The 11,480-nt window shown below is 63.6% G+C and overlaps 1 protein-coding gene across 2 annotated transcripts; it reads right to left on the reverse strand.

The window, feature by feature from the left end:
- Positions 1–1,136: 1,136 nt before the first annotated feature.
- Positions 1,137–7,258, reverse strand: OSR2 (odd-skipped related transciption factor 2). Of its 2 annotated transcripts, none has more exons than XM_042786299.1 (4): positions 6,969–7,258; positions 3,135–3,861; positions 2,401–2,500; positions 1,137–1,622 (listed from the first exon to the last, which is right to left on the reverse strand). In XM_042786299.1, the coding sequence occupies exons 2-4, from the start codon at positions 3,788–3,790 to the stop codon at positions 1,548–1,550; spliced, it is 831 nt and encodes a 276-aa protein (XP_042642233.1). In that variant the 5' UTR covers positions 3,791–3,861; positions 6,969–7,258; the 3' UTR covers positions 1,137–1,547. The 2 variants fall into 2 exon arrangements, with proteins under 2 accessions (XP_042642233.1, XP_042642232.1); XM_042786298.1 differs by having other exon boundaries at positions 1,137–1,704.
- Between the last annotated feature and the right edge of the window lie 4,222 nt (positions 7,259–11,480).

The raw sequence follows: 11,480 nt of genomic DNA on the forward strand, positions 1-11,480 counted from the left end.
GAGCAGGGCAGGATGGGTGTCCTCAGCCTGGGAAAGAACAACTTTTGGGGCCCCAAACTAGCCAAGACACTGCAGGGAGGGTTCTAGGAGTGACAAGAGCAATGGACTGGCAGAGAAGGGGATGCACATCCAAGCCACTCTGCAACACGTCAGAGAAAATGCCTCAGCGCTGGCATCAGGCCTTGCCAAAGCGGATCAGAGGCACTGGTGAGGGGCTCACAAGGGTGACAAGGGAGGGGAGCCTGAGGGCCGGTGCCACCATCCTGATACCTGCATATGGGTGCAGGTGCGGAGCGTACAGCCCACAGGGTGGGTGGGCATGCTGGACCACCAAGAGTCACCCCAAGGGGGGGGTGACTGGGGGCTTACAGGGGTGGCGAGGGAAGGAGGGAGAAGTGGGGGCCCCCCACGGTGGGGTGAGGGTCTCCAGAGAGGGGGGAACAGCCCTTCTCCTCGGCATCCCTCCATCCGTGCCCTGGGCCGTGACCTGTGCTCGGCAGCGTGGGTGGGAGGGGGGGAAGGAAGCCGGGAGGGGGCCCACGGGCCACGGATGAGCCCCGGGGCCCGGGGTGGTATTTGCGCCTCGCTGTTTGCTTCCATAGCTGCTGGGAAAGGATCGTCTTCTGCAGGATAAAGTCCCTGTCTACGCGGGTGAATTGCCCGTGTCCAAAGTCTACTGGCAGGAGGCTGGTTGCTGCAATCTCCGCGAGAGGGATGACTTTTACAATATATGGGCTGATTGCAAATAAGTTACTAATAAGCCGCTTTGGCATAAGAACGGCTCTATGCATTATTTCCTAAGATCTGTTTATTTGTAAGTATTTCTTTCTTTCTCTTCTTTAAAAAAAAAAAAAAAATAGTTTGGGAAAATAAAAAATAGTACAGAAGTTAATATTTAGACATTCATACTATTAAGTAATAGAGCTATAAACTTTCAAATACGGCACTTTCATTTTACTTAACAATAGATAACACAACAGCGACAGTGAAACAGGCCAAACAAAAGCGATCACCAAAATTGTTGTGACAGTACAATTACCCAGCTAGGAAATTTATTCAATATGCTTTACCATTGCATTGACACAGCAGGAAAAAAAAGCCCAAATATTCAGAGAATAATACAACAAGGCAGGAGGTATTTGGAAAAAAAAAAGGATTTATTTTGAAATACACTTTTAAGAGATACTTTGCCTCCCGGATTTGTTATCGATGTGCATCTGACACGACGATACAAAACAAACAAACGAAGAAAACCACATTCTGTACAGAGCTCTAAAATGAGCCGCGAGTATCTACAAGATGAGCTTTACGCCTGGGTGTGGGTTGGAGAGGGGCCCGATCCTGCAGTCCGCACTCTCTAAACGAGTTTCGCAGACGTGTGGTAGGAAAAGCTTGGCCCCGGGTCTGCGTGTGGGTCTCCGTGCGTGTGTGTGTGTGCGTGTCTGTGAGTTCCTACAACACAGTCCTTGAGTAAAATGGGCAAGTTGGAGCTGCCGGAGCGGGCGCGGGTCCCTGGCTGCTCTAGAAGTCCTGCCGCGGGGTGTGAGTTAGACTGTGCCGCCGTAGATCACAGTTTCGCCTGAACACTTTGCCGCACTGCTCACAGTTGTAGGGCTTGATGTCTGTATGGGTAAGAAGGTGAGTTTTCAGATTACTTCTTTGATTAAAGGTTCTTCCACATGTGGGGCATTTGTGTGGAGATTCCTGTTCAGATTTGAAGCAAGCAAAGGATTAATCCTTCACAAACCGCCTGGTTTAACGTATTACTGCACTTTTTTCTTATCGCAACGCACAACTTGAAATATCGGGGTCGGACACGAACGAGAGCAGCCCCGGGCGGTCGGGGGACCTCCTACTCGCCCTCTCCTGCCCCAAAAGGGTTATTTTACAGTTCTCGGCCCGTGGCATTTCGCCCTCCCGGGGTGCAGGGAAAGCGGCCGCGGCGGCCGCGGCGGGCGGGCAGGGCAGGGGGCTCCGCTCCGCGCCCCTCCGCACCGCTCCGCCGGGCTCCCCCCGCCGCCGAGGCAGGGCTGGAGCCCTCAACGAAAACCGCCTCGAAGCGGCAGCACGGCCAGAATCAAACCCGGGGCTCGCTCCCTGCCGCAACCCCGCGTCCCCGCCGGCTTTAAGCCCGTCTCCCGCGGCCGCCGATTTTACGCGGGTCTCCCGCGGCCGCGGAGGTAACCGCCGGCCTCTTCCCTCCCCCGGGGAAGCACGGGGCCGTCGAGTGCCGGAGCCCCCTCGCTGCCCTCCGTCCGTACCGGAGCCCCGTCCCCCCCGGCAGCCGCCGCCCCGGCTCCGCGGAGGGCCGGGCCGGCTCCGCGCCGGCAGCACACGCGCGGAGGAGGCCGTGGAGCACCGGCCCCACGCGCGGGGGAGGCCGGGGAGCTCCGGGCTCACCTGCATGTGTAGGGTTTTGTGGACCGCCAGGGTCCTGGACTGGCAGAAGCCCTTCCCGCACTCCTGGCACTTGAAGGGTTTCTCTTTGGAATGGATGTACCTGGAAGGCAACCCGAGGGGTGAGCGGCGCTGCCGGCAGCGCGGGGCCCTCCCGTCCACGGCCCCGCTCCCCCAAACCACTCTCCCCCCAAACGCCCCCACTCTGCTCCTCCTCCCCCCCACCCTGCTCGCCCACCCACCCCCCCCCCCCCCCCGTATAATTGTGTTTATGCTTAAACTCTTCTATCGCTTCAAATAATTTGCAATAATTCGTATCGAGGCGTGATTGCACTCTCCGGTGACAGATCGGGACAGCACCTGCTCCGCCGGCGGGGCCCGAGCCCGCTCTCCCCTGAAAGCAGCGCGGATCCTCCGCCCGGCGGCCGCGGGGCGCGGAGGTGAAAGGGGAGAGCGCCGGCCTGCCCCCCCCCCCCCCCCCCCTCCTCCTTCCCGCACCCTCCAGGGCAGCAATTCAGAAGCACAACAGCCCCGGGGCCTTCACACACTCCCCCCCCCACACCGCCCCAGCGCGGGTGTCCGTCCCACGCGTAGCGCAGGGTTTAGCTGCCGCGGCCGCGTTTCTCCGGCTCAGCTTGGAGCGGCTCAGCCCCCCCACCACCCCCCCACCCCCCCCCCCCGCCCGGAGCGGGTCCCGCCCCCCCGGCTCCCCGGCCCCGGTGGCGGTGGTCCCTCACCGGTGGTCCCGCAGGTGGTCCTGCCTCCGGAAAGCCTTGTGGCAGATGTCGCAGGTGTAGGGCCGCTCGTCCGTGTGGGTCCGTTCGTGGATGAGGAGGTTGTAGGACTTGGTGAAGTGCCTGCCGCAGAACTTGCAGATGAACTCCTTTTTCGTCTTGGAGGGCAGGCGGCCGCGGGAGGGCTTCCTGTCCGGGGACAGCTTGCTGATGCCCGACAAGGGCGAGGCCAGTCCGGGGCTCAGCTTGGCGAGCTCCCCAACCTTGGGGGGGTCCTCCTGCGTGGCGGCCACGGCCAGGTTGGCAAAGTCAAAGCGGGGCCTGTCCTTGTGCAAGGCTGGGAGGACGTGGGCGATGGCCCCTTGCTTGGGGTGGAAGAGGTGCGTGGCGAAGGGGAGCGCGGGGAAAGGGAAGCGGGAATCCACCAAGCCCTGGGCGGCCGCCATCTCCGTGATGGTGGAGCGGGTGATTTCATGCACATTGGGGTAGCCCAATGTCCAGTGGTTCATGTGCATGGTTTGCACGGCGCTGAGTCCATACAGACCTTGCAACTGGTCCACAGCTGCGGGGAAGGTGTTCACAGCCTGGAGGAAGGAGTAGTTGGTGAGTTGCAGGGACGGGTGGAGCGGGATGGGGGCTGGCAGAGCCTTGCTTCCCATTTTCCCGGGGCGGGCGCAGGCCGGCGGGGCGGCTGGTGCCTCTGCTGGGCTTTCGAGACGGGGAGAAAATCCTGGGAAGAAAGAGGGAGAAAGGAGGGGAAACAGACTTTTACTGAGAGCAGCGCGGTTCCCCGTGGTCGAGGCGAGGGCAGCGGCGGAGCCCGGGAGGGCCAGGCACGGCTCCGGTGCGCTGCCTTCGTGCGGCCCCGGCGCCCCGCCGCAGCCCCGGCTCCCGTCCTTCGCCACCGACCGACCCACCGGCGCGATCGCTTCGAGCGGAGAAGCTAAAACTAAAAAAAAAAAAAAAAAAAACAAAAAAACAAAAAACCAAAACGTTTTGAAACTATCGCTCCCAGAAACACCGTGCCTAAGTTAAAAGAAAAAAGGAGGAAACCCAGTGCCGAGCCAACCGAAGATTCAAATTAAACGAATCGTGGAAAAAAAATACACCCGGAACGGAGCCGGAGCCGGCGCCCGGGCCGCTCCGCTCCCCTCCCCGCCGCCGTCCCCCCGCAGCGCCCACCGCGGGGACCCCCGGGGCCGCCTCCCCCCGGCCCCCCGCGCCGACCTGGCCCCCGGCGTCGCTCCCACCCTCCGCCCGGCCCCCCGCGGGCGCGGAGGCCCCGGCCCCGACCCCGACCCCTCCTGGCTGGGGCCTCCCCGAGAAGGAGCAGGGTGCTCACGGAGAGCCGAGGCAGGCCCGGGGGGGGGGGGGGGGGGCGCGGCGGGGTTTGGAAATATAAACCCCGCGTTTATCCCAGCTCGGGTGCTTATTTTTCTTCCTTCAACAACAACTCATTTATCAAGATAACCGAGGGAGAGAATAGGAGCTCCTGCCCCGCACGCACACCTCCTACCCAGCCCCCCGCGCCGCAGGTCCTAAATAAATCCACTTTGCGCTGAGATCCCTTCCAGATGGCCGGGGCCGCCCCACGCAGCCCGTTCGGGCCCGGGAGATCCCGTCGGCGGCGAGGAAAGCGGGCGGCCCGGAGGCCTCCCCCGGCCCCGCAGCCGGCTGCCTCCATCCCGCCGGGCCAGGAAGGGCGAGCGCAGCCCCGGCGGGACGGAGCCGCCCGGCCGAGCCCCCCCCCCGCCCCGTACCCCCTCCGCCGTCCCCCGGCTGGGAGCTCCGCCGGAGCGGCGGGGCCGGGAGAGCTAATGAGCGGTGTGTGACTGTCAGAGGGTTTCGCTCAGCCCATTCAACCGAAACCGCCGGGCCCCGCTTCTCCTGCCGCTCGGGGGAGGGGGGGGGACACTCCTCGGCGCCCCCGGGGAGACGCTCCCCTTCCGCGGGGCAAGGGGGGGGGGGCATCGGCGCGGGGGTCAAACCCTTGCCCTCTTCTTTTTTTTGTTGTTTTCGGGGAGGGTTCACTTCCAGCAGCCGGGCGGCTGCCACGACTCAGAAAAGCGGCGAGAAAAAGCGCCGGGGTCTCTCCGGGCCTGTAAACAAGAGGTAAGGCCGAGGGTGCCCCGGCACCTTCTGGGATTTGGGTAGAGGGATTGGTAACGCGTCCTTTCCCAAATAAACAAGGCAGCCTCCCCCCCTAAAAGATCCCCAGCCCCCCCAAACAATAACAAAAATGTAAGAAACTCTCCGAGCTCAGAGCCCGCGCTCCGGGAGCGGCGTCTCTGACCCTCACCGGGGCCGCACGGCTCGGGCCGCCCCCGCTGGCACCGTGCAGCCTCCGGGTGGAAAGCGACTTTTCGATATTTTTCCTAAAATACCTTTCCTCCCCGTTTGTGGCATCGCACTGAATTGGTCCCCCGGGGAAGAGGAAAAAAAAAAAAAAAAAAACAAAACCAAAACAAACCAAAAAAAACCCAAAACCAAAAACCAAACACAAACAAACAAACAAACAAAAACCAACAAAAAACCCCCACGGCAACGAGATTGGGTGTGAATTGCCGCGCTACCCACCCCGTTTTCGTTTTCCTTGAATCGCGGCTCTCCCGGATTTCCTCCGCTGCTGCCCAGTTTGTCTCGTTTGTGATTGTATCGAGACCTGGGACAGTGTTATCGATACGACCTATTATGTATGGCGACCTTTTTTTTTTTTTTTTTTTTTTTTTTTTTCTGAGGGGTGGGGTGGTTATATATGGAGACTTATTTTTAAAAATGTCGTAGTGTGAGTTCCTATTCGCGTTCCGCCAGGAACCGACACAGAGGCAGTAAAATCGCTTTTCGCTGGCTGCTGCCGCGGCTCCTGCCTCCATCCCGGCCGGCTGCGGCGGGGGGTTCGGGGTTTTGGGGGTTCGGGGCCACCGGCGATGGGCTGTGACCGGAGTAGGCACAGCATTTCCGTAGGGCAGAGCTTCGTCCTTTACAGCCACGCTGGGTGGCTGTGGGTGGGGGTGTCACTGCACGGCGCTCGTTTTCGTGTCAAAGAACCAAGTCCGAAAAACTATTCCAAAGACGAAATCCTTATTTTAACGCAGAAACTTTTAAAACTACACTGTTGCCTGGACCACAGTACGTCTACTACTATTTCTGCTCTGAGGTACCTTTAGTAAAACCTATCCAAAAAGACCAAGAAAGTGCCTTCGTGCGTGATTTTAAGGCTGCTTATCAGAAGGTGCGGGGCGGAAAGTCGACCAAAAACGGATGTTACTTAAACCTTGGCACTTCCTTTTCCCTTTCCATTCAGAGAGCTTAATTAAATTAAGCCCGGTGCCTGGGCAGTACGCCCCTCTCTACCTGCCCGCCACCGACCTGCCGGCGCTCCCCCCGCTCCCGCTCCGGGGCCGTTCCCGGGGCCGGGGCCGGGGCCGTGCCCCGAGGGCGCTGCTGCCGTTCCCGGGGGGACCCCCTCCGCTCCCCGGGACACCCCGCCACACAGACACCCGCGGCCGGCGCTACCCGCGCAGCCAGGTATATTTCCAAGGACCGAAAACTTCTCTTCTGCGGGGTCAGCCCCGCAGCCCACGCACGGACCGGCTCCCTCCCCCGCGAGGAGTTTCCCCGCGAAGGACATCGGCCGCGCACTCCGGGAGGGCCCGGCACCAACGCGCCCGCGGGGTGCGGGCAGTGTGCGGGCACGCACACGGGGGACGCGGACACCCGCGGCCCGAGCGCCGCGGAGCTGCAAACTGAAAGTAAACCCGGCGGCCCCGCACTGCCCTCCCGCCGCCCCACTCCCGCCGACGGCCGCGGGCAGGGCGGGCCGGGGCAGCCGCTTACCTCCCGCAGCCGGCTGCTCCTCCCGGGGCACAGCCGAGGCGGCGGCCGCGGCACCTTCACGGAGACATTAGATCCACAGCGGGGGCGCTCAGCGGGGCCGGGGCCCGGCGGCGGCCGGCATGTCGCGGCGGCTGGGAGCTCTGGCTGCGGCGCTCCAGGGGCCCCCGGCACAGACCGCCCGCCACCCGCCCGCGCAGCCCTCCCGCCTTCGACCCCGGCGAGGCTCGGCGAGAGTCTGAGCCGCCCCCTGCCCGGTCCATCACATTTCAGCGGTGAGTGGCGTGGAGCGCTGTCCCCGCCCGCCCGCCCGCCGCCGCCGCCGGCCCACCCCGCGGCGCGCACAGCCCCACGCTCGGGGCCGCGCCGCTCCGCCCCGACGGGACGGGACCGCCCCCGCCCCCGGCCCCGGCCCCGGCCCCGGCCCCGGCCCGCCCCGCCGCGCCGGCCCCACTGTTTACTTGTGTTTGGGTAGCAACTGGGTTTTAAAGGGGCAGGACGCCCCCCCTGCCACCCCTTCCTCTGCGTCACCTAAGGTGACTTTTCCCTCCGAGGGCGGCCCCCCGCCCCCCCGCCCCGCTGTCGACCGCGGCCGCGGGGATTTGCGCGCTCGCTGCGCCGCACCGCCCGCCGCGCCTCGGCCAGCGGTGACACACGCGACTTGCTCAAATACCTGAAAGAGCTCCCCCGAACCCGGAGTGGGGGGGGTTTTGTGGGCGCCCACGCCTCCGAGGGGACCTGTAGGTGCAGGTAAAGCTCACGCCCGAACGACTCCGTGTCCGTCCCGTCGGGTCGCCCCACGGACCGACGCTTCAGCCGTTCGGCTCTGCCCCTGAACTGATATTTAGGCGCCTAAAGGCAGATTCAAAAGGAGAACCTGTGCGGAGGCATACCCACTCGCGGTGACTAAGCACGCAAACCTTACCTGGAACAGACAAACAGTTTCGAGAGCAGTTTCGATTTATTACCGGGAAATTTACTGCTAAATGGGGCCTCCGTGACCCTCTTCAAATTTCTCGATTAAAGCACTGTATTCATTTTCGTCGTTAGCTGCAACACGGTTGGTTGCATACAGCGAATTTGGGTTGAATTTTTAGCTGTAACGTTATCTTGTTCCCTGCGTTACTTAAATCACATGTATGGGGAATTTACTGTATAATCTAGAGATTGGAGGTAGGCTTTGAGAAGTACGAAAAGATGTTAGAAGAAATGACATTTGAAACCAGCTTTGAAAAACTTTCAAGGTAGAGTCTGTGCAGGCTAATTCGAGCCCGCGGAAGACAAGAGGACACAAGTGACGGCTGCATCGGGATTGTTTTCTCCTTTTAGTATATAGTAGGAAAAAAAAAAAAATAATCGAGAAGGGGGAATAAGAATGGGCAGAGGAAGGTTTGGAGGTGTCCCCTCGCAGGGCAGGGCAGCCGAGGCTGGCGCTCGTTGCAGCCCGCGGCTGCCGCCGGCCGCCCGGCCGCTCGGGCTGTTTTTCCCTTTTTTTTTGTGTGTGTGTTTTTAAATTTTATTTTATTTTATTTTTTTCACAAAGTCCTCCTTCGAAAATGCCCTATTTTAAATCTCAGCCACCCTCAATAAAGAGTATTTCGTCTCCTGGGCAGTCAGGCTACGGAGGTTCACAATTCCGGGAGAAGGAGCGATTCCCCCGGGCCGGGAGTGAGGTGGGTGCGGGCGGCGGCGGAGCTTGCGCGGGGCGAGGACTGGGGGGGGCCGCGGCCGGGCTGGGGGCTCCGGCACTGCGCGGCGTGGGCAGCCGCGTGCCCTCCTTGGGTTACTTTCTCGAGCGAGGCCGGTTGCTTCGAGAACGAAGCGTAAAGGGGACTTTACATTCGTGTTTTCCGCCCCGCACTGCTGGCTTGAGGATGCCAAGGAGGATCCCCCCGGACACAAGGATTCGAGGGGGGGGGGGTGGGGTGGTGTTTCAGGAGAACCGTCATTTATTGATCTTTACATCAAAGAAAAATAAGCTGAAGTGGCTGGGGGAGGGATAGGAAAACAACCCACAATCAAAACCAAGTAACCAAAAAAACCCCCAAACCAAAACAACAACAACCCGTCCAACTCCCAAACTGACCAGTCAACGAAAAAGCCCCAGAGATGAGAGAAATGGGGGGGGGGGCACGGAGCGGGCAGAGCTCGGTGCGTTTCGCGAGCGGGAAAAAACCGCCGCCCCGCACGTCTGCGCTGGCAGGGAGCGCCCGGCGATCCCGGGGATCTCGGTGAGCCCGGTGAGCCCGGTGAGCCCGGTGAGCCCGGCCCGGGCAGCAGGTGCGCGGCCGGAGCTGACGGCCAGCCCCGCCGGTACCGCCGCGCCGCCCGCCGCCTCCGCACCCGCCGCAGCCCGGGCTCGCTCGGCCGTCGAAGGAGGGGGCTGCGCGGGCAGTGGGGCACCCGTCGAGCAGGGGTGACACCACCGGGGGATGGGCACAGGTCGCCGGGTCCCGCCGGAACCCCGCGCGTTTCAGCGTCCACCTCAGGCGGGCCCCTCCCGCCCCCCCCCCCCCCCCCCCCCACGGGCCTTCCCCCGCCGCCCCGGTGCAGCGGGTCGCCACCGACGGTCACACCGCAGCTTGAGGGACACGGGCGGTCCCGGGCCGGGCAGGTGCCGTGCTCCGCCTCGGCAGTGCCCGCCGCCCCGTTGAGCCCTGGACGGGTGCGGGCCGTGCCCCGGGGCGGCGGGGGGGAGGGGGGGGGGGCCCGGAGCGCCGCGTCAGGCGGCGGCGGCCCGCGGTGCTGCAGCGCCCCCTGGAGGCCGACGCGGCGCCCTGCCCGGCTCCGACCCACTCGGGCCCCGCGTTGCGGGGGGGGGGTGTGGGGTGTGTGTGTGTGTGTCGGAATTCCCCGCGGCTCCCGGCGCGGAGATCTCCACGCACCGCCCGGGAGACGGGGGCCGCGGTGCCCCGAGGAGGGTGCGGGGAGGCAGCGGCGCTCTCCGCGGGCGCCCGAGCTCGCACCTCGCTTTGCCGGCTCCCATCCGCGCGTCCCGCTGTGCCGACACCGCCGCGGTCATCTCAGACTCCTCTGGCTCTCTCTTCACCTCCCACCCCCACTCAAAAAAAAAAAAACAAAAAAAACCCAAAAACAAAACATCCGGAGTGCTGCAGGGGAGCAGGGCGATAGGCCGTGTTTGTTCTCGCTGCGAGGAACAGATTAAACCAGCCCCTCGGCCGGTAGAGCGTCCTGGGGCAAACCTTGACCACCCACCCCTTCTCGAGCACAAAAATGCACTCGGGACACACGCACGGGACCGCGGCTCGGCGGGCCCTCCCGCCGAGCACCGTGCGTGGGTGAGGTGCTCGACGGGCGCACGGAGCGGCTCCGACCGTAGCAAACCGCCGCTGTCAGCAGCGGGCGGCTGCGGTGGCTGCGGGACGCACCCCCCGCTGAAATAAACGGCGCAAAATCTTCAGTGGGAGCCGGGGGTGCGCCCGCAGCCGGCGCCGAGGCGGGGGGAAGGGGCGGCGGGGAGCGGAGTCGGCGCGGCCGGGGCTGCCGCAGCACCGACCCGCGGGGGTACCTGGACAGGCTCCGGCTCCGGCTCCGGCTCCGGTTCGGACAGGGACTGTGCCGAGCGAAGGCAGGGGCCGGGAGCACACTCCCCGGTGCAGGGCACCCCCGCACCTCGGTTAGGGAGGCGTCCCGACGGCTCCCGGCGGTCGCTGGCTCGGGGAGCGCTGCCGCTGCGCGCAGGGCTGAGGGGCCGCTCGGCAGCGAGCGCACCCGCGGGCCCGGTCCCAGCCCAGGCCGGTGCTGCAAACGACTCGAGCTACACATCGAGGACTGACTTAATTTTGGTGTTTGTCTTTTTTTTTTTTTTTTTTAAGGAAAACGGTGACCGCCCGTCGATCTGGCAGCCGATTCCGCTGGTGTTTCTCGGTGACTAAATCATCACCTACTTCACTCAGATTTATTGGGGTGGGATTTTTGGTTTTGTTTTTAATGTACCAGTCAGGCAATGCCAAGGTTTGCAAACAGGCGGAGGCGGCCGAAGGCGAGGCGGGCTCCGGGGGACACCGCCGAGGCAGCTCCCGCTCAGCATCTCCCTTTCCCCCGCTCAGACTGGGATCCCCATAAAACATCGCCGCGCTCAATTGCCGTAAAAGAAGAAAACAATTAAGCACACAACGACCTCGTCGGGATGGATCTCGCCCACGTCTCCCGCAGGCGCCCAACCCCCGCCACCCCGTCACCCGCGGCCCCTGCCCGCGGTCCCCGGCCGCGGGGCTGCCCCGGGGCAGCGGGGAGCGGGACGAGCCGCCCCGCCCGCGGCACCGCCGGCTGCCCGCCCCGACGCCTCCCCGACGGGCACCGCCGCCGCAGCCAGCCCGACGTGCGCCTCCTCCTCCTCGCCTTCCCCTCGTTAGGGAGCACCGAGCCCCCGAGGGGTGTTTTGCTCTCCAGCCGCCGCCGCGCCTCCGCTCGCCGGAGCTCCCGGCCTCACGTCGGGAGCCCGCGGGCTTCACGGGCACACCGGGAGAAGTGTCAAACCGCCCTTGGCCGAGG

This window comes from Tyto alba, unplaced genomic scaffold, assembly GCF_018691265.1.
Source record: "Tyto alba isolate M040663 unplaced genomic scaffold, T.alba_DEE_v4.0 Super-Scaffold_9, whole genome shotgun sequence".
Taxonomy (NCBI): domain Eukaryota; kingdom Metazoa; phylum Chordata; class Aves; order Strigiformes; family Tytonidae; genus Tyto; species Tyto alba.

Coding starts and splice junctions, on each gene's coding strand:
- OSR2 (XM_042786298.1), bottom strand. CDS start 3,790: ATGGGAAGCAAGGCTCTGCCAGCCCCCATCCCGCTCCACCCGTCCCTG. Junction 2,501..3,134: donor GACCACCTGCGGGACCACCG/GTGAGGGACCAC, acceptor GTTGCCTTCCAG/GTACATCCATTCCAAAGAGA. Junction 1,705..2,400: donor ACAAAACCCTACACATGCAG/GTGAGCCCGGAG, acceptor AAATCTGAACAG/GAATCTCCACACAAATGCCC.